Here is a 22,197-nt window from a genome sequence, read left to right on the forward strand (position 1 = left end):
AACGTAGAGGTGAAGTTCGACAACTGCACAATGATCTGCTGTAGCAGAGCGCCACAGTGAATATGAGGGAAGAACCCTGTGGTTCTGCATAATAATACTTTAAAGAAGCATCAGTTAATAAGCCTTTCTCCAAACAGCAGATTTTCTCACCACAGATGCATGCAGGTATAGACAAGATAAGTGAGCAACTACTTTACCTGGTTACTATCTTCAATTACGAATGAGAGAAACTGTCATATCACTAACAGATGGGAGAATATTAGGAGTGAGATTTAGTGAACTTTCAATGGATATGATCATTAACTTAATACAAATTTAACCTATAGTTATCTGGAAATGGTTCCACTGGTAAAAATTTAATTTCTGGAATTATGTAGGATTTTAAGCCCTTACCTCTTTGTAGATAAAAGTACTTGATGCTAAGCCCTCTCTAGAGGATTTTAGGTGCTTGACATTTAATTATTGAATGCGTGACATAAAATCATCGAATGTTCTAAGAGAGGAAGCTTGAGGGAATTGCCCTGTGACAAGACTTCTGACCTTTAGTTTTTACTGTCTTAGTATGTCTAACTCAGAATGACGTAACCTTTACAAACACAGCAGCCTACTACCTCGTGGATTAACCAAGGTGTTGTATAAGAGGCTTCTGCATCCTCTAAATTGTGAGTTATGGGTACCATGGACTATTTGTGAATACAATGCTACCTACTAAAAGGATTTTCTTACAAATGCACAATGACACCAATGACAGTCAGTGCAGTGGGATTCCCCCAGCCTGGGTTGGCACCTCTTTTAGACAGAGGCAGAGAGGTACTGTAATCACACAGGGTCAAAGGTAGGCTCTTGCTGGGAAAAATCTGACCTCCACAGCAAGAAACCTGAAGACAAGGAGAGCTTTGACAGGTTTTAGAAGCTGCAAGTCAAACTGCAGATTTAACCTGCACAGGTTTATACTGCAGATTTAATCTGCACAAGAAATGCTCTGCTACATTACAGCTGACAAAGTTCTGCAACTGTTCCTCATCCTGAGTTACAGGGATCACTTAGCCTGCAACTGGCAATGTCCAAGTGGGAAGAAACATGTTGCTAAAAGTTGAGGGACAGTTAGCGGTATTTACCTCTCCTCTTGCACAATGGCGTCATCAAAAGCCTGGGAGATACGCTTCAGCTGGCAAATCCCTGAGGAGACCAGCTCCAACTCACAGTCAAACTCTCAGTAAACAGAACAGTCATTACTACAGATAAAACAGAACAGACTGACTAGGTGACACTACCCAAGCCTCTATCCCTACAGTAACAACTCTAGTTACCTCCAGACTTTACCCAGAGAACTTTAGGGCTGTAGCAACCGTGCTTTTAATTCTGCTGACCAACTGCTTCACACCTCCATTCATCCCCAAGATGGCTGCCTTCCAATTCAAACAGTGGATTCAGATTCACAAGGCTTGGATTCAGCTTCTAACTTTGACATTTCTTGTGTGACTTCAACCAAAACAGAAACCTGTGTGTGCATTATGAAGTATTTCCCTAGCTCACAACCCTTTATCTAATTTGTATTAAATCTCTACGGCAAGAATCTCTCTACTCTCTCAAGAGCCCAGCATAAGCAGAGCTATTCCAGGTACCTTTGCAATACAAATAGCAACTTTGGAAAAGTTATAGCTAAGTAGGAGTGAGATGCAACAAGACCATTTTTCTTTACTGGAAAGGCATCAGCAAAGAACTCAGGTGTATGTCTAGTGTCTGACGGGGACTGGTGCTGAGAAACATGGTGTAAACTTACCCAGTGCGAGAGTGATTTTTAAAAAGTTCTTGTCACAACACAAAATTAAGTTTCATAGAATGGTTTGGGTTGGAAGGGACCTTAAAGATGCCCTGTCCAACCTGGCCTTGGACCCTTCTAGGGAGGGGGCAGCCACAGCTTCCCTGGGCAACCTGTGCCAGGGCCTCACCCCCCACTCACAGGGAAGAATTTCTTCCTTAGATCTCATCTAAATCCACCCTCTGTCAGTTTAAAACCATCACCTCTTGCCCTATCCCTCCCCCCTGATAAAGAGTCCCTCCCCCCTTTCCTGTAGCCCCTTTCAGTCCTGGAAGGCTGCTCTAAGGTCTCCCCAGAGCCTTCTCTTCTCCAGCTGAACCCCCCAACTCTCTCAGCCTGTCCTCACAGGGGGATGCTCCAGCCCCCCGAGCATCTCCATGGCCTCCTCTGGCCCCGCTCGAGCAGGTCCGTGTCCTTCTGATGTTGGTGCCCCCAGAGCTGAACCCAGCACTGCAGGGGGGTCTCACAGCAGAGCAGAGGGGGAGAATCCCCTGCCTCGCCCTGCTGCCCACACTGCTCTGGGTGCAGCCCAGCACACGGGTGGCTTTCTGGGCTGCCAGCACACGTTGCCGGCTCACAGGCAGTTTTCCACCCACCAACCCCCCCAAGTCCTTCTCCTTGGGGCTGCTCTCCATCCCCTCCTCACCCAGCCTGTATTTGTGCTGGGGATTGCCCAGACCCATGGGCAGGACCTTGCCCTTGACCTTGTTGAACTCCATGAGGTTCGCACAAGCCCACCTCTCCAGCCTGCCCAGGTCCCTCTGGATGGCAATGTTTCAGCTTTATGTAGTGCTCGGTCCCTGTCTATACAGGGACCTGTAACTACTTTCTTAACTATTCAAACAGCACACCCTTTCAGGGGAATAGGATAGCAACCTTCATATCTTGCCTTTCACCTTACAAGATACTGTAATTATAGTAATAATAAAAAAAAAGAAAGAAGGTTTACAGAAGAATGTAGCTTACAGGCTTCTGCTGGAAGGAGCAGGTGATGAATAAGGGCTTTTCAGTGCTGCTGCTCTTCTTGATCTCCGGAGAGAGACAGCATCTTTACCAAGCCAGGATGAGAAACCCCTCCATTCTCTATGTTCTGGCACCCTTGTTGGCCCAAGCAAGGCTCTTTTGCTGGATCTTGGGGTGTCTTTGGAACTGGCTGCCAGAGTAACACTCTTCTTATGGCAAAGGGTTCGAGGTGTAGTAATTCTTTTCTTGGTAGAACTGGTTGCACAGCTTCTGCTGATGGATTCAGCTGGAAGGGTCACCATCGAGTGGACAGGGCTTTGGTAAGTCTTCTGTATTTTCTGAAAGAAGCATTAGACAGTCATGTTATGCTAAATGAACGCAATTAGCCTGGAGTGTGGAACCAGAAAAACAAGGAACATTTGAGATGAATCCCTAGATTTCATTCTCATAGCAGGTTTGGTCTAGCATGAGTGCTTATCAACCCTCTGTACTCACTTGCACTGGAGGAGTCATTTGCTCCCCCAGTCCTTGGAACTTGTCAAGAACTTCAGCAGGCACTGGAACAGAGCTGCTGCTGCTCTTACGCAGGAAAGAGCCAGGCTTCCTCACAGATATTTGATGCGGTTAAAATCAGAGGTCTGCACCAAAGGGAAGTACAAGCTTGAGTTTGCTACCCTGCTACCATCTAGCAGTTTTTGTCAGTGCAAATTTAGATTGACTATAATGAAGAACATGCTAATAAATAGTATGGGTACAGGAAAAGGAGTAAAAAAAAATTAAATCCAAAGCTCTACACGTTTCCCAGAAACAATTACTTGCAAGCAATGGCAGTCTCTACCCTCATTCCTCCTTGAGAAGGCTGCTCTGCCATGCATGATAAAATACAGTAGGGGACAAGCATTTATGCAGTAATAAAAGTTTTGATGAAACTACATCTCATAGTTCTTCTTTTCACCTTCCTCCCTGTTCTGCCAGATCCCTAATTTGCCTATCTGTACTTTAGCAAGGATATTAAACATTTTGAGACAAGCATTATGGTGTGCAAGTGTGTGGCATAGACTCTTAGGAATGCAGCGTTCTGTAGAGTCCAGAACTCTTAGTACTGAAGTTGAAGCAAAAACTAAACTCTATCCATGCTCCACGGCAAAGGCAAAGTACCTGGGACACTGTTCCGAAAGCATTTTTTCTGTTGTTTTAATACTCTGAAGAGTTTGGCGCTTTTGTCTTGCCTCCAGACTTTGCCAAGTTGGGGTCTTACGAGAATTCAGCTCTACTTGCTTTAATGGTACTCGCTTCCTTAGAGACATGTGGATGGTGTTGAGGGAACTCGAAGAAGCTCTTCTCTTGAATTTGACAGGTACAGGGCTCTCATTCTCATCGAAGTCAGCTAGGAGCTGGTGTTTCCGCCAGGCCATTGTTGCCTTGACGGTTTGGAGCACAGATATCATCCTGCCCCAGTTCTTTGTCAACCTTATTTGTAAAACAATCAGAACGAGAGCAAGAATTAGACAGAGCAAGGTACAGAGCACTGTGAAAAAGGAGTGTGAGATATGTTTATCTGATTCGTGCCCATGTGAGTGATAAAATATAATTCCCTTATGTATGGAGTTCCTAAATGCTTTTGTATTTTTTTAGGCAATAAGATGTTATGTCCATAGTTCTTGTTGTTAAGATCCATTGCTGTTAGAGGGCAGTTAAAATGGCCGTCTTCATCGAACCAGACAGTGTCATGTCTGGACGTATTGATACTATGTCTGCAAATGCACCTCTGCTCGGACATCATCCTGCTGAGTCATCCTCCATAAATGGAAAAACCCAAGAAAAGCCCGCGAAAATTGTTACAACTTCGCAGACCCCTCAGGGAACACGCCCATCTTCATGAATATGTATAAGGACTACATTATAAAAGGAATCGGTTTTGGGGGGTGTGTGTGTGTGTCCTGGTAGAGCAGAGACTCCCAGCACACCCAGCGCTGTTTGCTTGTCTTTATTCGAACAATAAATTTGGAGTTAAGTTTTTAAAATCTTAATGAGTCTGAGCTCATTTATAACAGGAGGAATCAAAATCATCACACAATGTATTCAGTTACATTTGCCCGAAACAAGATCAGAGCTGAGCAGACTTTTACTTGGAGAACAGCCTTGATTCCTGCAGCTGTTCAGGTCTGTGCGTGCCCATGAAGAAGTCTTATACTGCATTTCCAGCACCGGACATCAGACCTTGGTGAGCGGCGAGACTCGAGCTTGCGAGGTAGCATGCTCAGTAAGTGCAAGCTTCTTGTTGGTGTCTCAGACTATGGTCTCATATCCCAATTTTTGCCTTCATTAATCAAAACAGCCTTCCACTGCCGGACAAATTTACACAGCTACTCTTGTCTCCTGCCTGAGTTGCTGAAGGCTCAGGCTTAAGTCACAGTTACGGTTCTGGATACATAAATCCTGAAACTGCCAGGATTGGTACTGGCAGCAGACATGGGTGGGAAGGGCCCAAATGCCTGTTATCTATGTGATATATGACAACTTAAACATACACGTAGTTTAAAATCTTTTCACTAGCTATCAAGCTAGGATACTGGTAGTGAATTACTTCTAAAAAGGAATTTAAATGCAAATTTATTTTAGCAATCTGAATTGAGTGCAAATTAATTTTACCAATACTTCCTTGCAGATTGTTAATAAAAAAAGCGGGGACGTCTCTACCATAGTTATACCACATATTCGGAAAGCCCACTGACCCTCCTTACTATCTCTAATCTCCCAAATTGTCTCCATCTCAACAAGCGTCCTTATTTGTGTCAGAAAGCAATAAGGCTTATTGAAATCTTTTAATCCAGAAGGTGTCTGGGATATTAACACCTTCAATACGTTCCTGCATGTGGCAACAAGGAAAAAACTAGTAATCGGGCAACCAGTCAGTTCTCCTCGCAGCCTATCCAGCCTCCTCCTGAGAAACTGCTAACTACTGTTGCTTAATTTATGCTGAAAAATACTACTCGGGAGAAACGCCCCGAAGGGCGCAGCTGCCGTCCCAGGGCGACGCTGATCTGTTCTCAGACGGACACCCCGGGGCTCCGGCCCACCGGGAACCCGCCGCGGGCAGCTCGGCGCCGGGCACCTCGGGCACGCGCCGGCCGCGGCCCCCCCAGAGTCCCCTCCCGCGCGGGCAGGGCTGCGCTCCCGTGGCGGGTGCTCCCCGCGGCCGCTCCCCGCAGCGGCGGCCCGGCCGGCGGAAGCGGTTCCGCGCCGCGGGGGGTGGCGCGGCGGCACAGCGCGGGCGCGGCCGATGCCGGGATCTCGCCCGCCGGGGACGGTTGAAGCCGGGGGAGCCCGGCTCGGGCCTCTCGCACGAACGGCGGGGACCGGGAGCGGGACCGAGCTGCCGCTGCCCCAGGAGCCTCCTCGCGCCGCCGCAGCTGCGGCGGCTCCGCCCCGGGGGTCGGGGGGGGCGCCGGGCCTGGGGGGCAACTGGGGGCCCCCGGGCGGGCCGCGGCCTCCTCGCGCCGGCGGGCGCAGTGGCGAGGATGGGGAGTAAAGCGGAGGAGGCGGCGGCGGAGGAGGCGGCTGTAGGTGCCGGTAGGAGCCCCCCCCCCGCAGCACAGGTGTCGGTGTTGTAAGGACGCTGAGGGCGGGTGGGACCGAGCACGGCAGCGCTGCTTCGCCCCTCCGCGGATTTCGTGGCTGTATCGGGTCTGGCTGAGCCAGAATTGGTTTTTCCCTGTAGCAGCCCTCATGGTGCTGTGTTTTATGCTGGGAGCTGGCAGGGTGTTGATAGCACACTGGTGTTGTGGCTACTGCTGAGTAGTACTTACACAGCACCAAGGCTCTTTCTGACATTTCCCCCCCCCACAGTGGGACGGGGTGGGCAAGATCTTGGGAGGGGACACAACCAGGACAGCTGACCCGAACTGACCAAAGGGATATTCCAGACCATATGACGTCTGCTCAGTATAAAGCTGGGAGAAAGGAGGAAGGGGGTGGGGTCACCCTTGGTCCTCCGAGGCAACCACTACGCGTATTGGAGCCCTGCTTCCTGAGAAGGCCCGACATCGCCTGTTAATGGGAAGTAGAGAATAAATCTGTTTTTTTTTTTTTGCTTCCGCGCGCGGACCTTTGCTTCGCTTTGCTTATATTAAAACTGCTGTTGTTTTACCCACAAGGGTTGTTTTGTTTTCCTATCTTATTTTCTTTCCCTTCTTTGCCCTATTGAGAAAAAAAGGGGAAAGGGGGGGAAGTGATAGAGCGACTTGGTGGGTACCTGGCATTTAGCCAAGGTCAAACCACCACAGTCTATTTTGGCGCCCAACGTGGGGCGGGACAACGGCAGTTTTATATTAATTGTGCTATAGCTATAGCAGTTAGTAAGCGACAAGCTCTTGTGCTGGTCACGGGTTTGTTTATTGCTCTGCTTTTCTTTATTTTGCTAAGCTCGGGAACATGCTGGAAGAAATTGGGAACATCATGAGTGGTTTTATTCTGCAAGCTCCCGAAGTACTTATTAATCCTTATGTTAGCTCTTTGATACTGTTCATTAATGCTGTTCGCCTATTGTGGGCTGTGTGGAGCTCGTTAGGTTTTTGGTGTAAGAGAAAGCAAATTTTGGGTGAGAGAATACCAAAATGTGCCCTGAGGCGGCCTGTCCCTGGGTGGCAGGGGGAGTGGAAGGATTTGGGCAGATTCCTAGGACGGTTATCACCTCCTGTAGCCTGGGATCTTACCCCTGAACAGGCAAGCAACCCCGCAAAACTGACACAACACCTGATAGAAGGGTGCCTTGTCTATCCCGATGAAAATCAGCAACTCCTAGCGCTGTACTGGGGCCTGGCCTGTGCTTATCGAGCTGCAGTTCAGTGCTCTCAAAGGACTGTGGTGGAAACGGGAACTCAAACAAAAACAATAACAGCAGAGATTGCCCCAGTAGTAAAAAAGAAACAGTGGACAAGGAGAACAACAGGTCCATACCCTCGATTAATAAGGGACGAAAAAGAGGAGGAAGAAGCGGGTCCTTCAGCAAAGGGGTCAGAAGAGGGAATAACAGAACTCAAACAGGAGGCAGAAACTACCCGGTCCCTGACATCATCAGAACTGCGAGATCTGCGGAAAGACTATAGCCGCCAGCCGGGTGAGCGGATTGCTGCCTGGCTGCTTCGATGCTGGGATAATGGGGCTGATGCTCAGCAGCTGGAAGGTAAGGAAGCCCAACAGCTGGGTTCCCTTGCTAGAGATCGAGGAATTGAAAGGGGAATTGGAAAAGAAACAGGAATTTGCAGTCTGTGGAGATGGCTCCTTTCAAGTGTTAAAGCAAGATATCCTTTCAAGGAAGATCTTACAGACAACTCCCCAGGGAAGTGGGCTACTGCGGATGAAGGTGTCCAGTACCTGAGAGAACTAGCAGTGCTGGAAGTCATCTATAGTGATCCAGATAATGATGAAGCCCCTAAAAATCCAGAGGATGTCCTGTGCACACGGGCCATGTGGAGGAAGGTGATTAAAGGTGCACCATCCTCGTATTCTGCGGGCTTGGCTGCGATGTACTATCCAGAAATGGATATGGGAGAAGGACTAAGATGTACGCCAACTGTGGAGGCAGTCTCTTCCTGGCTTCAGAACTTTGAAGAGAGTCTTGGAACCTCCTCATCTCTACGGGCGAGTGCCTTAGATGTCAGGAGCACCCCAAGAAATCGGTTCTCTTCCACCCCAGTCAGAGGGAAAGGGAAACCACCTAGGCGCATGACACGTGGCGAACTTTGGTTCTTCCTGCGTGACCAGGGGGAGGACATGAGGAAGTGGGATGGTCAACCCACCTTCAAATTGGAAGCTCGTGTACATGAATTGCGAGGAAAGACCCCTGCCAAGAAGACAACATCCAAGAAGGTTGTTAATGTAGCTGGCGTGAAACCGCAAGAAAGTAATCAGCGATCTCCCAGATACAGGAAGACTGAGATCACCTCCCTTGGCCCTGATGAAGGAGTTTCCGGCCTGGCACAGCAAGGGTCAGACAGTGAATACTCTGACCAAGAACAGGAATAGAGGGCCCCTGCCTCCAGCCAGGAGGAGGAAAGGGATGATCGGGTGTATTGGACAGTGTGGATTCGATGGCCTGGCACATCAAATCCACAGAAGTACCAGGCTTTAATCGATACCGAGGCACAGTGTACATTAATGCCATCAAGTTATAGAGGAGCAGAACCTATCTGGATCTCAGGAGTGACAGGCGGATGTCAAGAACTGTCAGTACTGGAGGCCGAGGTTAGCTTGACCGGGGATAAGTGGGAAAAACATCCCATTGTAACTGGCCCAGAAGCCCCTTGTATCTTGGGCATTGACTACCTCAAGAGGGGGTATTTCAAAGACCCAAAAGGATACCGATGGGCTTTTGGTGTGCCCAGTGTGAACACAGAGAAGGTCAAACAGTTGTCTAATCTGCCTGGCCTCTCAGGAGATCCTTTTGTTGTAGGACTGTTGCGAGTTAAAGAACAACAGGTGCCAATTGCTATGAGGACCGTGCACTGACGGCAGTATCGCACGAACCGAGACTCTCTGGCTCCCATCCAAGAACTGATCCGTCAACTGGAGACCCAAGGTGTCATCAGTAAGACACATTCGCCTTTTAATAGCCCAATATGGGCCAGTGCGAAAGTCTGACGGAGGGTGGAGGTTGACAGTAGACTATCGTGGCCTGAACGAAGTGACGCCACCACTGAGTGCTGCTGTACCAGATATGTTAGAGCTCCAGTATGAACTAGAGTCAAAGGCAGCCAAGTGGTACGCCACAATCGACATCGCCAATGCATTCTTTTCAATTCCTTTGGCAGAAGAGTGCAGGCCACAGTTTGCTTTCACGTGGAGGGGTGTCCAATATACCTGGAATCGACTGCCCCAGGGGTGGAAGCACAGCCCCACTATTTGTCATGGACTAATTCAAACTGCACTGGAAAAGGGTGATGCCCCTGAACATCTACAGTACATCGATGACATCATTGTGTGGGGCAACAAGGCAGAAGAAGTGTTCAAGAAAGGACAAAAAGTAATTGAGATTCTTCTGAGAGCTGGGTTTGCCATAAAGAAAAGCAAGGTCAAGGGACCAGCACAGGAGATTCAGTTCTTGGGAATAAAATGGCAAGATGGACGCCGCCATGTGCCTATGGAGGTTGTCAACAAGATAGCAGCTATGTCTCCACCGACCAACAAGAAGGAAACACAAGCTTTCTTAGGACTTGTGGGATTTTGGAGGATGCACATTCCAGGTTACAGTCAGCTGGTGAGCCCTCTCTATCAAGTAACCCGAAAGAAGAACAATTTTGAGTGGGGTCTTGAGCAACAACAAGCCTTTGAGCACATCAAACAGGAGATAGCTCGGGCGGTAGCTCTTGGGCCTGTTCGGACAGGACCAGATGTGCAAAATGTACTTTACACATCAACTGGGGAGCATGGCCTCACATGGAGCCTCTGGCAGAAGGTAGCAGGTGAAACTCGGGGTCGACCATTAGGATTTTGGAGCCGGGGATATCGAGGATCAGAAGCCCACTACACTCCAACTGAAAAGGAGATTCTGGCAGCATATGAGGGGATTCGAGCCGCTTCCGAAGTTGTTGGTACAGAAGCACAGCTCCTCTTGGCACCGCGATTGCCTGTACTACATTGGATGTTCAAAGGAAACATCCCTTCTACACACCATGCAACCAGTGCTACCTGGAGTAAATGGGTAGCGTTAATCACGCAACGAGCTCGACTGGGAAAACCCAACCGTCCAGGAATCCTGGAAGAGATCATGGACTGGCCAGAAGGTAGAGATTTTGGAGCACTGCCTGAGGAGGTGGCTCGTGCCCAAGAAGCACCACCATATAACGAATTACCAGAAGATGAAAGGCGGTATGCTCTGTTTACTGATGGATCCTGTCGTGTGGTAGGAAACCATTGAAAGTGGAAAGCTGCTGTGTGGAGCCCCACAAGACAAGTCGTTGAGGCCACTGAAGGAGAGGGCGAGTCAAGTCAGTTTGCAGAAGTAAAAGCGATCCAACTAGCCCTAAAGATTGCTGAACGAGAAAAGTGGCCAGTACTGTATCTCTACACTGACTCCTGGATGGTGGCTAATGCCCTGTGGGGGTGGCTACAGGAGTGGAAGAAGACCAATTGGCAGCGCAGAGGTAAACCCATCTGGGCTGCTGCACTGTGGCAGGACATCGCTGCCCGAGTGGAAAACGTGGCTCTAAAGGTACGTCATGTAGATGCCCACGTGCCCAAAAGCCGTGCCACCGAAGAACATCAAAACAATGAGCAAGTAGACAAGGCTGCTAAAATTGAAGTAGCTCAGCTGGACCTGGACTGGGAGCGCAAGGGTGAGCTATTTGTAGCTCGATGGGCCCATGAAACATCCGGGCATCTCGGGAGAGATGCAACGTACAGATGGGCTCGTGATCGAGGGGTGGACCTGACCATGGAGGCCATCTCACAGGTCACTCATGAATGTGAAACATGCCTCAATCGAGCGAGCCACACGAGTAAAGTCTCCCTGGAACAGAGGGCGATGGCTGAGTTTTCGATATGGTGAGGCCAGGCAAATTGACTATATTGGACCATTGCCACGAACACGCCAAGGCAAGCGCTACATACTCACTATGGTGGAAGCAACTACTGGTTGGCTTGAGACGTACCCTGTAAATCATGCCACTGCCCGAAATACCATCTTAGGTCTTGAAAGGCAAATTTTATGGCGACATGGTACTCCTGAAAGAATCGAATCAGACAATGGAACCCATTTTCGAAATAATCTCATAAACTCCTGGGCAAAGAAACATGGCATTGAGTGGGTGTATCACATCCCTTATTACCCACAAGCGTCTGGAAAGATTGAAAGATACAATGGACTGTTGAAGACTATGTTGAGAGCATTGGACAATGGGGGATGGAAACACTGGGATATAAATTTAGCAGAAGCCACTTGGCTAATTAATACCAGAGGATCTGTTAACCGTCCTGGTCCTGCCCAAACAAAACCCCTTCATACTGTGGGAGGAGATAAGGTCCCTGTAGTACACACAGGGCAATGGCTGGGGAAGGCAGTATGGATTGCTCCTCCCTTGGGAAAAGGCAAGCCCACTCGTGGGATTGTTTTTGCTCAGGGACCTGGATGTACTTGGTGGGTAATGCGGGAGGATGGGGCTACTCAGTGTGTGCCTCAAGGAGATTTAACCTTGGGGGGGAAATAATCTGTGGGCTGAGTTGTATGTTGCAGGAAGTGATGGAGGAAGTAGGAACGACGAAGAGTGAACCAGATACATGCGATGATGACCCAAACCTAGCCGGTGCTGGAGTCCAACAGTCAAACATACTGCTCTGTCCTGAACATCCACCTTGACAGATGGCAGCCAAGTCACTGAACATCTGGAGGAGTGAAGAAAGCTTACGGAATGAATAAATGAGTGTTATGTGGGACCTGGGCATGACGTAAATGGTATGGAATAAGGGGTGGAGACTGTATCGGGTCTGGCTGAGCCAGAATTGGTTTTTCCCTGTAGCAGCCCTCATGGTGCTGTGTTTTATGCTGGGAGCTGGCAGGGTGTTGATAGCACACTGGTGTTGTGGCTACTGCTGAGTAGTGCTTACACAGCACCAAGGCTCCTTCTGACATTTCCCCCCCCCCGCAGTGGGACGGGGTGGGCAAGATCTTGGGAGGGGACACAACCAGGACAGCTGACCCGAACTGACCAAAGGGATATTCCAGACCATATGACGTCTGCTCAGTATAAAGCTGGGAGAAAGGAGGAAGGGGGTGGGGTCACCCTTGGTCCTCCGAGGCAACCACTACGCGTATTGGAGCCCTGCTTCCTGAGAAGGCCCGACATCGCCTGTTAATGGGAAGTAGAGAATAAATCTGTTTTTTTTTTTTGCTTCCGCGCGCGGACCTTTGCTTCGCTTTGCTTATATTAAAACTGCTGTTGTTTTACCCACAAGGGTTGTTTTGTTTTCCTATCTTATTTTCTTTCCCTTCTTTGCCCTATTGAGAAAAAAAGGGGAAAGGGGGGGAAGTGACAGAGCGACTTGGTGGGTACCCGGCATTTAGCCAAGGTCAAACCACCACAGTGGCCTAGAGATCCGTGTGGGCAGGAGTAGCAAAGGGGTTGGGTGTCCAGGCCAGGGCTCCTGGCAGGTGTGAGCCAGCGTTTTAGGGGCTTTTTGTTTGTTTGCTTTTTCTCCACAGGCTTCTGCAGCTCTTGCTGGCGGAGACAGCTGGTGTGACTGCACACTGGAAACCATCTGGGATGTCCTCTGCAGCAAAGAAAGGCCATGGACAGAGAACGTGGTTTGGTTTGGGGTTGGGGGTGTTTCGTTTTGTTTTACTCACTTCTGGGTGTTGAGCCAAACCTAGATGAAGAAAGCTGTGGGTAGATTTCTTGCCACAGAAGAGGAAAACAAGATATGCAAAGCTTTTATCTTTAAAACACTTCTACCTGAAAAATTGCTCTAAAAAGAGCTGTAGCAGCTTCTGGTTTTTTTCCAAAGCTTTGGTTTGGTTTCCCCCCACCAAGTTAAACTCTGAGCTGACAGCTGGAGACGCCTCCATAGCTGGGACTTGGCTTAGAGCCGTGGGGGAGCCAAGCCAGTGACACTGCAGCACACCTCTTGAGTCCCTCCATTGGCTTATAAACATACTTGCTGTAAGTTTCTAAGAGCTATGGTTTAAAAAAACTTCTACATGATGGTGTTTGCACCCCTTTGTATTCACACACTAGAATACAGGCAAGTATAGCTCAATAAATACCCTTTATTAATAAACAGCTGTTTCTGTGTGTTACAGCCTTATATGCTGTTCTGCTTTGCTCTGCCCGTTGGCTTTATGGCTTCCAGGTAGTTGCAGATGTGTTATGCCTCTTCCTCCGCCCTCCCCCCCACTCCATCTCCGTAGGGAAGGTTTTGGGCTCTTCTCACTAGCAAACTGCAGCTTGAGCCACCATCTTTTAAGAGGCTTGGATCTTTGGACAGGCAAAACGGGATCATTCATTTAAACACCTTCTAAATGACTGACAGCTCTATAAAACAGAGCTCTTGGGCAGGGGGATGGGGGAAGATGGGGGTACTAAATATAAGAGGTGGGTTCAGGTGGGGATGAGATCCACATGCTCAGTTTCTAAGGGTTAACTTGAGAGCTGGGGATTTGGATCGGCGTTTTGGATGTGAAGGTGGGGAGGGGGAATCGCTGTGAATAGACATGCTAATTGAACAGACAGCCCAGAACTGTAGGCCAGAAGGGAAGCAGCAGGCTGAAGCTGAACTGGGCAGTCAGCTTGTCCTTTCATGCCTGTTTGTAAATTTAAAATTCGTCTTGGGGTGCCTCTGTTGTTTCCATCCATTTCAATTCTGTTACCCAACAGAACAGCATGCACAAAGGAGGAAAGATAGATTGTCTGGAGGTTGGCATCATGTACCTTGAGTTGCATCTTGTAGTCCTGTCAGCCAATAAGCCTTGATTTCGCAATAGATCATAAGAAGGTATCACTAGATTTTTTTCCGGTTTCATCCCCAAGAGCTAAGGACTGATTTACCAAGTGGACATAAGACACATGCCCTACAGAGGTGGGAAATAAATACATTCTGAATTTTTGCCTCTGCAAGGGTACGAACAGAACATGAGCTTTCCATGCCCTTTGGCTGTTTGCAGAGCCAACTAATAGCCCGATCTGTAAAAGGCCTCATGAAAACAGGCACCTAACAGGCCAGTGGGATGTAGTTTGCATTTCACAGCTGAAAAGAGAGAGGATACATCACTTCCCTTTTTGGCCGTTTATTGCTCATTTATCTGGTTTATTGATCCATTTATCTGGTCGGTGAAAACTGACAAGACATGCAGCCTGCACCTGGCTTGTAGGTCGTGGCCTGTACTTCTCACTTCTGAAGGGACTACCAAACAAGTCTCCTTTTCCTTTTTAACTTAGTCAAAATGACTTGGCTCAAGTGAGCTTTGGTCACTGTTTGTCCTTGCATAAATTCTGTTGCCATGACATCACAAATGTGACCTCTTTGCTCCATGACAACAGCTAACCCTTGCGGAGGGAGGGGTCTGAGGTAGAGAAGACAAATCTTGAACTCCGGAGGGAGACAGAGCTGGAACAGTGCGCAGGGAGCTGACTGCTCACACAGTCAGCCTTGAGAGTGGAACTGGTAACTTCTTGCATTGTGGTTGTTTACTTACGTGTTTTACCACTACCCAGTTGGTGTTCTGACTTGCCAGCCTTCTCCCTGTCCATTGGAGAACAGTGACAGCTTATATTGCTCATTACTCTCCACAGGGTTTGTACCTTCATCTATAGCAGGGTGCTACTTCAGATAATTGTACCCCAGAAGGATAAGAAAAGTCATTTGTGCTAGTTTTGTGCTGACAGTACTGTTCAAGTGTGCACACCCCAAAGCACTGGATACTTTGAGACGCTAGGCAGCAGGCCACAAACCATTATCAATTGCAGGTGATGCTAACCAAAGGTTTCGAGAGGCTGTCGCTGCTCTATCAGCAACTGATACCATTTCACTGTTTAGCTAGACCAAAGGCCAAAGAGTTAAAAGGTGTGTCCTGTAATAGTGCTTCACTCTTGTTTTCTGGGTTTTTTTTCTTTTGATTTAGTTTAGACTATAGATTCAAGAGCTTGTTTGATGCTGACAGCTTGAGTACAGAGGCAAAGAAAGGATCACTGTTTTTTGGATGTGAAGCAGTAAACTTTCATCCATTTGCTTGGAAGCCTGTTCTGTTGGGAATGGCAAGAAATCTACCCACAGCTTTCTTCATCTAGGTTTGACTCAACAATCAGAAGTGAAAAACTGTCTTCTCAATGGACGATGACAGTGAACCTGAGCAGAGCTGCTGGGCTCATCTACCTGATGTCTGCCTGAGGCGTGTCTTCCATTGGTTAGACAACACGGACAGATCTCGGGCTGCCTTGGTCTGTAGAAAATGGAATTGGGCCCTGTACTCGGGATCCCTCTGGAGGAGCGGAACCATCACATTCTATGGCCAACCATCAAGTGCACACACACTGGAGCTTCAGAGTGCCCTGCGGCATGCCAAGAAATTTAGCAAGTATTTGGAGCACCTCGAGGTCAAATTATTGAATCCTCGCAAGACTGCTTTTACCCAAAAATTTCAAAGTGACTATGGGAAGTCTTCTTTCATACCTGGGTGAGTGTAACAGTCGCCTAGTATCCCTGAGCATCAGGTACCTGGAATTCGACCGCTTGGTCTGGAGAAATGTGGTCAGGGCTCAGTTTATCAAGGACTTAGCTACCTTCCTGAGAAGAATGAGCAAACGGCTTGATTATCTTAACTTAAAAGGAGCAAGAGTAACCTTGGAAGAAGGCTGTGAGCTTCTGAATTCTCTGACCTGCTTGAGAGATAAAAGCTTTATATCTGAAATCAATATTGAGGATTTCTTCCGTCTCCACCTTCCTGTCTACAGCAGCACCTTGTTCCACCAAACTATGTCCAAGTTCCATAGCCTGGTCATCCTGACTTTCAATTATAACTGTATCTCTGATGAACTGCTGGACATCCTGCGGGAGCAGAGTGCTCATTCTTTGTGCACCTTGAATATCAAATGTCATATCCATGACCCTCATGGACAAGTGGTCTGGGGAATGTCGTGGGCAAACTTGGCCAAGAAAGCCCCAAAACTGAATGTGAACTTCTTCTTTGAAAGAGTCATGAACCACGATCACCTAGCCAGGATCCTGCTAGTGGAGATCCCAGTCAGGAGCATCAGTCTACGGAGCTGCTATTTCAGTGACCCAGGTTGGACAATGAGACCTATCCTCACCAACCTCCTCCCAGCCTACTGTCATGTTCTGCAGGTAAGGGAAACAATAGTGGCATCTTACTGCAGTATCACAAAGCTAAGCAAAGTAATCCTATAGGCCTTCTGCATAACAGCAGTCATCCATAGGAATTCCTGACTGCTTCAGTTTTATGTTCAGAGGGTAATTTTCCTAAGCAAGTGAGCCATTCCAGTGTTCCAGCTATAGTCTAGTTCAGGTAATTCTCCTTGTTCAGTTCATTATGCTGGTCTTCTCTATCAGGCTGATGTCAGGTTGCCCCCCGAAATACTGGTGGTTGTAATGTCAGCTGTGAGAAAAAAAGAACCTTTCAGGCAGGAAAATGTCATTTTTGTAAGAAAGCTTTAGGCTTATTCTGGTTAGACACCTTCATGTTTAGTAACTGATAACTTTCTTAGCCTTTCAGATTTTTCTGAACCCCACCCTTTTGCAGGCAAATCTGCATATGAGGAAAATAGTCTGTACACCTTGTTTGCTTACAGAGCTGTAGCCTGCATCAACCTACACTGATGGTTTTGCTCCAAAATGTCTTACAGCACATGTAAGTTAACTGGTGCCCATCACTAAGGGTGTGTCACCAAAGGCGTGCAACAGCTGGCCCATGTAAATGAGCATCAGGTCTTTGCGTGCCTGAGGGAAGTACATGGCTTTATACCTGATGGTTGCTGACAGCTTGCTTTAAGTTCTGTTGCATTGCAGAGTTTCCAATAAACACCAGAGATCTGTAAAGCTTTCTAGAAATAGTCTTTGGATCTACTCTTGAATCTGGGATAATTTCCAGTATGTCAAACAAGACCATGGCATGAACTGTGGGTGTAGCATCTTCTAACAGTACTAGGAGTTGCCTGTCTCTTAGGATGGTATGTAATGCACAAGAGACCCTCCCATCTTAACGGGAGAGTGGCAATTACTGTAGCATATCCTGTTGTGACAGTACAAAACTGATTCTCTGCCAATGTCAAGGTACAATATTACTGACGGTCCCTTCTGTGGATAAAATTGGGAAACTCTTGTTTATTGAATTCTAGTTACTGTGCTCACAAGCTCTCTTCAGTAGTACTGGTTTTGTTTTTTTTTTTTTTTCCCCAAGAAATTAACACTTGAGTTAAACAATGAGTATCAGCTGCTGGACAATGAGCTGTTACAGCTCATCTTATCATGCAAGAGGTTGTTATTCTGGAAGTATGGGCATTTCTAAGTGTCACCTTTATGGAGAGGCTGCTACAAAACCTGTTGCGTCAGGAAGTTGTCTCCCACGCATTCCAGGAATCTCCTGGACTGGTCTCGCTCTGCTGTGCTGTATTTCCAGCAGATGTCTGGGAAGTTAAAGTCTCCCACAAGAACAAGGGCAAGCAATCATGAGATTTCTCCTAAATACCTATAGAATATTTCATCCACCTCTCTGTCCTGGGTGGGTGGCCTATAGTAGACTCCTACTACAACATCTGCCCTGTTGGCCTTCCCCCTGATTCTAACGCAAAGACACTCTACCCTGTCTTCGCTACACTTGTGCTCAAGGCAATCATAACAGTCCGTAACATACAGCGCCACCCCACCACCTCTCCTTCCTTGTCTGTCCCTTCTAAAGAGCTTGTAGCCCTCAACTGCCGCACTCCAGTCATGGCAGACATCCCACCATGTTTCTGTAATAGCCACAACATCATAATTTTCCTGTTTCATCATGGTTTCAAGCTCCTCCTGTTTGTTACCCATGCTGTGTGCACTGGTGTACATGCACTTCAGATGGGCTGATGTTTTCCCCCCTTCCCCCTTCAAATCTAGTTTAAAGCTCTGTCAATGAGCCCAGCTAACTCCTGCCCCAAGATCCTCTTCCCCCTCTGGGACAGGTGCATTCCATCTAATGCCAAAAGGTCTGGTGCCCTGTATACCAACCCATGATTGAAAAATCCAAAGCCCTGACAGTAACACCCGTCTTGGAGCCACAAGTTCATCTGTTGAGGTCTCCGGTATTCTTCTTCATCCACCCCCCCAACTGAAGGGATGGAGGAGAACACAATTTGTACCCCTGACCCCTTAATCACTTTCCCCAAGGACCTGAAATCTCTCTTCATTGCTTTAGGACTTCTAGTAATGTTGTCACTACCTACTTGAAAAACCAGGAGAGGGTAGTAGTCCTTGGGTCTCACTAGAGCAGGGAGTTTTGCCTTGAGGTCCTTGACGCGGGCCCCAGGGAGGCAGCAGACTTCCCTATGAAATGGGTCTGGTCTGCATATGGGGCCTTCGGTACCCCTCAGAATGAAGTCACCCACTACAATTACTCTTCTGGGGTTCTCTGTAGAACTGGTTTTAATACCTGGCCTAGAATGACCCAGCCTTGGTGGACCTCGGTCTTCCTCCTTGTTTGTCCCATTTCCTTCCTCCTCCTCTTCCTCACTCAAAAGTTCCAGGGCCCCAAAACTATTGTGAAGGGACACCATGGAGGGTGAGGGGAGTCGGGAAGGGATTTTCCTGCCTCCCCAAGCAGGGACCTGTTTCCAGCCTCCCCCATCTCTTAGGTCCCCTCCTTCTGCCTGGTAGCAAGAGGTTGAGGGATTACCTTCCTCCTTTGGAGCCTCCATTTGCTCCTGTTGCTTTAGGGGTGCTAGGGTGTTACTCCACCAATCATGTTCCCTTTCACACTCCCTCATACTTCTTAATCTCTCGACCTCTTCTTTGAGTTCCACCACCAGGCTGAGCAGGTCATCCAGGTGATCGCAGTGCACACAGGTGTTATCACTGGTGCCTCCCGACAGGACTGACAGGCTCAGACACTCCCTGCAGCCCAGGACCTGGACCGCTGCATGTTTGCGTGGCAGTTCCGACTGGGTCGCCACGTTCTTTCTAGTGGTGGTTTTGACCCCAGTAGAGACCATGGTTCAGTCTACTCGTGGAGGATGATAAGATGAAACTAGCACAGATAAGTTCTAGAGCCCGGAGATAGACTGCGCCCTGTCCGCTCGGCCTGCCTGCGCGAACTGCCGCGCCTCACCCTTCTGACGCGCCACGCCCTGTTTGCCCGCCCTGTTCACCGCGTTCCTAGGGGGCTGCTCTTGTACGTGAGGGGCGTAGGGTGTCACTCCAGTCTTCGTCCACGCTGACTCCCCGCCGCCCGCGTTAGCAGCAGCTCACTCTTCCGCTCAGGGGGGAGGCGACTTGACGCTCTCCCTCTTCCCTGGGCTTCTGCCTTCACGGCTTGCGGTTTTACCGGGGTTTTTAATGCTTTGGGGAGGGTCCCCCACCGCCACCCTCCTCCTCGGAGCCCCTCTCCTCAGCAACTGAGCTAAAATGGCGGATGCAAGGAGTTTAAACTGCCGTTCTCACTCCAGTCTCCGCCCACGCTGACTCCCCGCCGCCCGCGTTAGCGGCAGCTCACTCTTCCCGCTCAGGGGGAAGGTGACTTGGGACTCTCCCTCTTCCCTGGGCTTCTGCCTTCATGGCTTGCGGTTTTGCCGGGGTTTTTAATGCTTTGGGAGGGTCCCCCACCGCCACCCTCCTCCTCGGAGCCCCTCTCCTCAGCAACTGAGCTAAAATGGCGGACGCAAGGAGTTTAAACTGCCGTTCGTTCTCACTCCAGTCTCCGCCCACACTGACTCCCGGCCGCCCGCGTTAGCGGCAGCTCACTCTTCCCGCTCAGGGGGGAGGCGACTTGACGCTCTCCCTCTTCCCTGGGCTTCTGCCTTCACGGCTTGCGGTTTTACCGTGGGTTTTTAATGCTTTGGGGAGGGTCCCCCACCGCCACCCTCCTCCTCGGAGCCCCTCTCCTCAGCAACTGAGCTAAAATGGCGGATGCAAGGAGTTTAAACTGCCGTTCTCACTCCAGTCTCCGCCCACGCTGACTCCCCGCCGCCCGCGTTAGCGGCAGCTCACTCTTCCCGCTCAGGGGGGAGGTGACTTGGGGCTCTCCCTCTTCCCTGGGCTTCTGCCTTCATGGCTTGCCGTTTTGCTGGGGTTTTTAATGCTTTCGGGAGGGTCCCCCACCGCCACCCTCCTCCTCGGAGCCCCTCTCCTCAGCAACTGAGCCAAAATGGCGGAGGCAAGGAGTTTAAACATGGATGACATGGATGGAGCAGATCCAGATCCAGCAGATCCAGAATTCTGGGAGAATGTTTCGGAATCTATTTGGTTTTGGTAGGATTCTACTGAAAGTGCTAAAATTGAGCTAAATTGCTGGGAATGGACCATAGGTGCAGACTTGAAGGGACAGTAACCTCTAGCAGGGAAAATAGGAAGCAGGGATGAGCAGGAACAACATGTTTGATAGGAATTTGAATGCTGGACCAAGGTCACACACAAAACCCACAGCAGAGTTGGAACAAGAGTCAAAGCTACCAATTTCTTCTGCAATGTCTTGATCTTGGGACCTTCAGACATTCATTTCAATGCTCCAGTGAGGTGCTATGCATCTCAGAAGTGGAGGTTTAAGAGACAGAGCTAATTGCTTGCTTACCGGAATCTCTTTGCTTAGGCACATCCATTCAGAGTGAACCCTTCTAATCACTGGTCTTCTGATCTCACTGTTTCTCCATGATCGTTGTCAAACACATGCGCTGCGATACTGTGGTTCAAAGTCACAGTGGGCATCTTGGTACAAAGCTCGCTGCTTTGTAATGACACAGAATCATCATGCCAGTAATAGCATCGTCCGTCCATTTCCCGCTCCCCTCCCCACCCCCTTCTTGGCTGTTTGTGTGTTTGGTGAAAATAATATCCCTTTGTCATAAGGAGTGCAATGTCCAAGCTGTGACTTGCATTACCACGTTTTATTTGCTCCTGCTGTCACACAACCTCTGCAGGTCATAATTCACCGTGGGTGTTATCGCCGAACAACCTTGCTGGCCCTGTTATTGTTATTGGGCCCAGAGAGATGAGTGGCTGACCTTTCCCAAGTGCTATTTCTGTTGACTGCTAAAAACCTTCAGAACAAAGTTGCGTGTTTCTTAGTGGTGTGAGCCAGACTATTTATCTGCCTGCAAGCTTTCTGAATCTCAGCACATCTGTGAAGATAGCTCCAGGTGTTGCAAAGGAGAGCCTAGTTTACTCTGCATATACTCTGAGGAACGGTAAGCTTCAGGCACCGACTACTGGTACTAAGTACCTCTGGTTAATCACATCCACGTAGCTTCTGGTTTGCTTGTAACAGAAGAGTGAACTCACCTCTGCTTGTGAGCTCCCATGTAGAAGGTGCACTGCTGACCACCACACAGACTGCCTGCTGTTGGTGTGGGCAGCCCAGTGCTGGTCTACGCTGTAAGGAGCTCATTAGGAATACAGTAGCAGGGCTGGAAAAAAGGCAGTGTATATTCCCCTGGTTTCAGGATAACAGTTGTCAAATGCCTGCTATTCTGCTCTACATCTCAACTCTTTTGGATATTACTTGCAATGCTAATTTGGAGCAAAGCCATGCACGATATAGGTAAAGGAACTGCCAGTTCCACAATCCTGCAGATTAGGAAAGAAAACCCCACTTTTGTAAATACATCATGGGGGATGGAAGGGGTGGAATTTCTGGAAAGATTTTATGATGATGTTCATGGGAAAGTTTAAAACCAGAAGCATACAAAAGGTCCCCATATTTTCTCTGATTTTAGGGTGAGGGA

The 22,197-nt window shown here is 48.7% G+C and overlaps 2 protein-coding genes across 2 annotated transcripts; one reads left to right on the forward strand and one right to left on the reverse strand.

Moving 5' to 3' along the window:
• Positions 1-210: 210 nt before the first annotated feature.
• LOC141917095 (protein PIMREG-like) lies at positions 211-4,233 on the reverse strand. Its single transcript, XM_074810188.1, is given in 6 exon segments — positions 211-241; positions 1,119-1,212; positions 2,515-2,520; positions 2,793-3,123; positions 3,944-3,972; positions 3,975-4,233. Coding segments are annotated over 6 exon segments (750 nt in total).
• An 11,370-nt stretch (positions 4,234-15,603) lies between these two features.
• Positions 15,604-20,456, forward strand: LOC141916961 (F-box only protein 39-like). Its single transcript, XM_074809962.1, is given in 5 exon segments — positions 15,604-15,918; positions 15,920-16,618; positions 17,691-17,781; positions 17,784-17,914; positions 20,421-20,456. Coding segments are annotated over 5 exon segments (1,272 nt in total).
• The last annotated feature ends 1,741 nt before the right edge of the window (positions 20,457-22,197 follow it).

Source organism: Strix aluco, chromosome 33 (genome assembly GCF_031877795.1).
Source record: "Strix aluco isolate bStrAlu1 chromosome 33, bStrAlu1.hap1, whole genome shotgun sequence".
Classification (NCBI taxonomy): domain Eukaryota; kingdom Metazoa; phylum Chordata; class Aves; order Strigiformes; family Strigidae; genus Strix; species Strix aluco.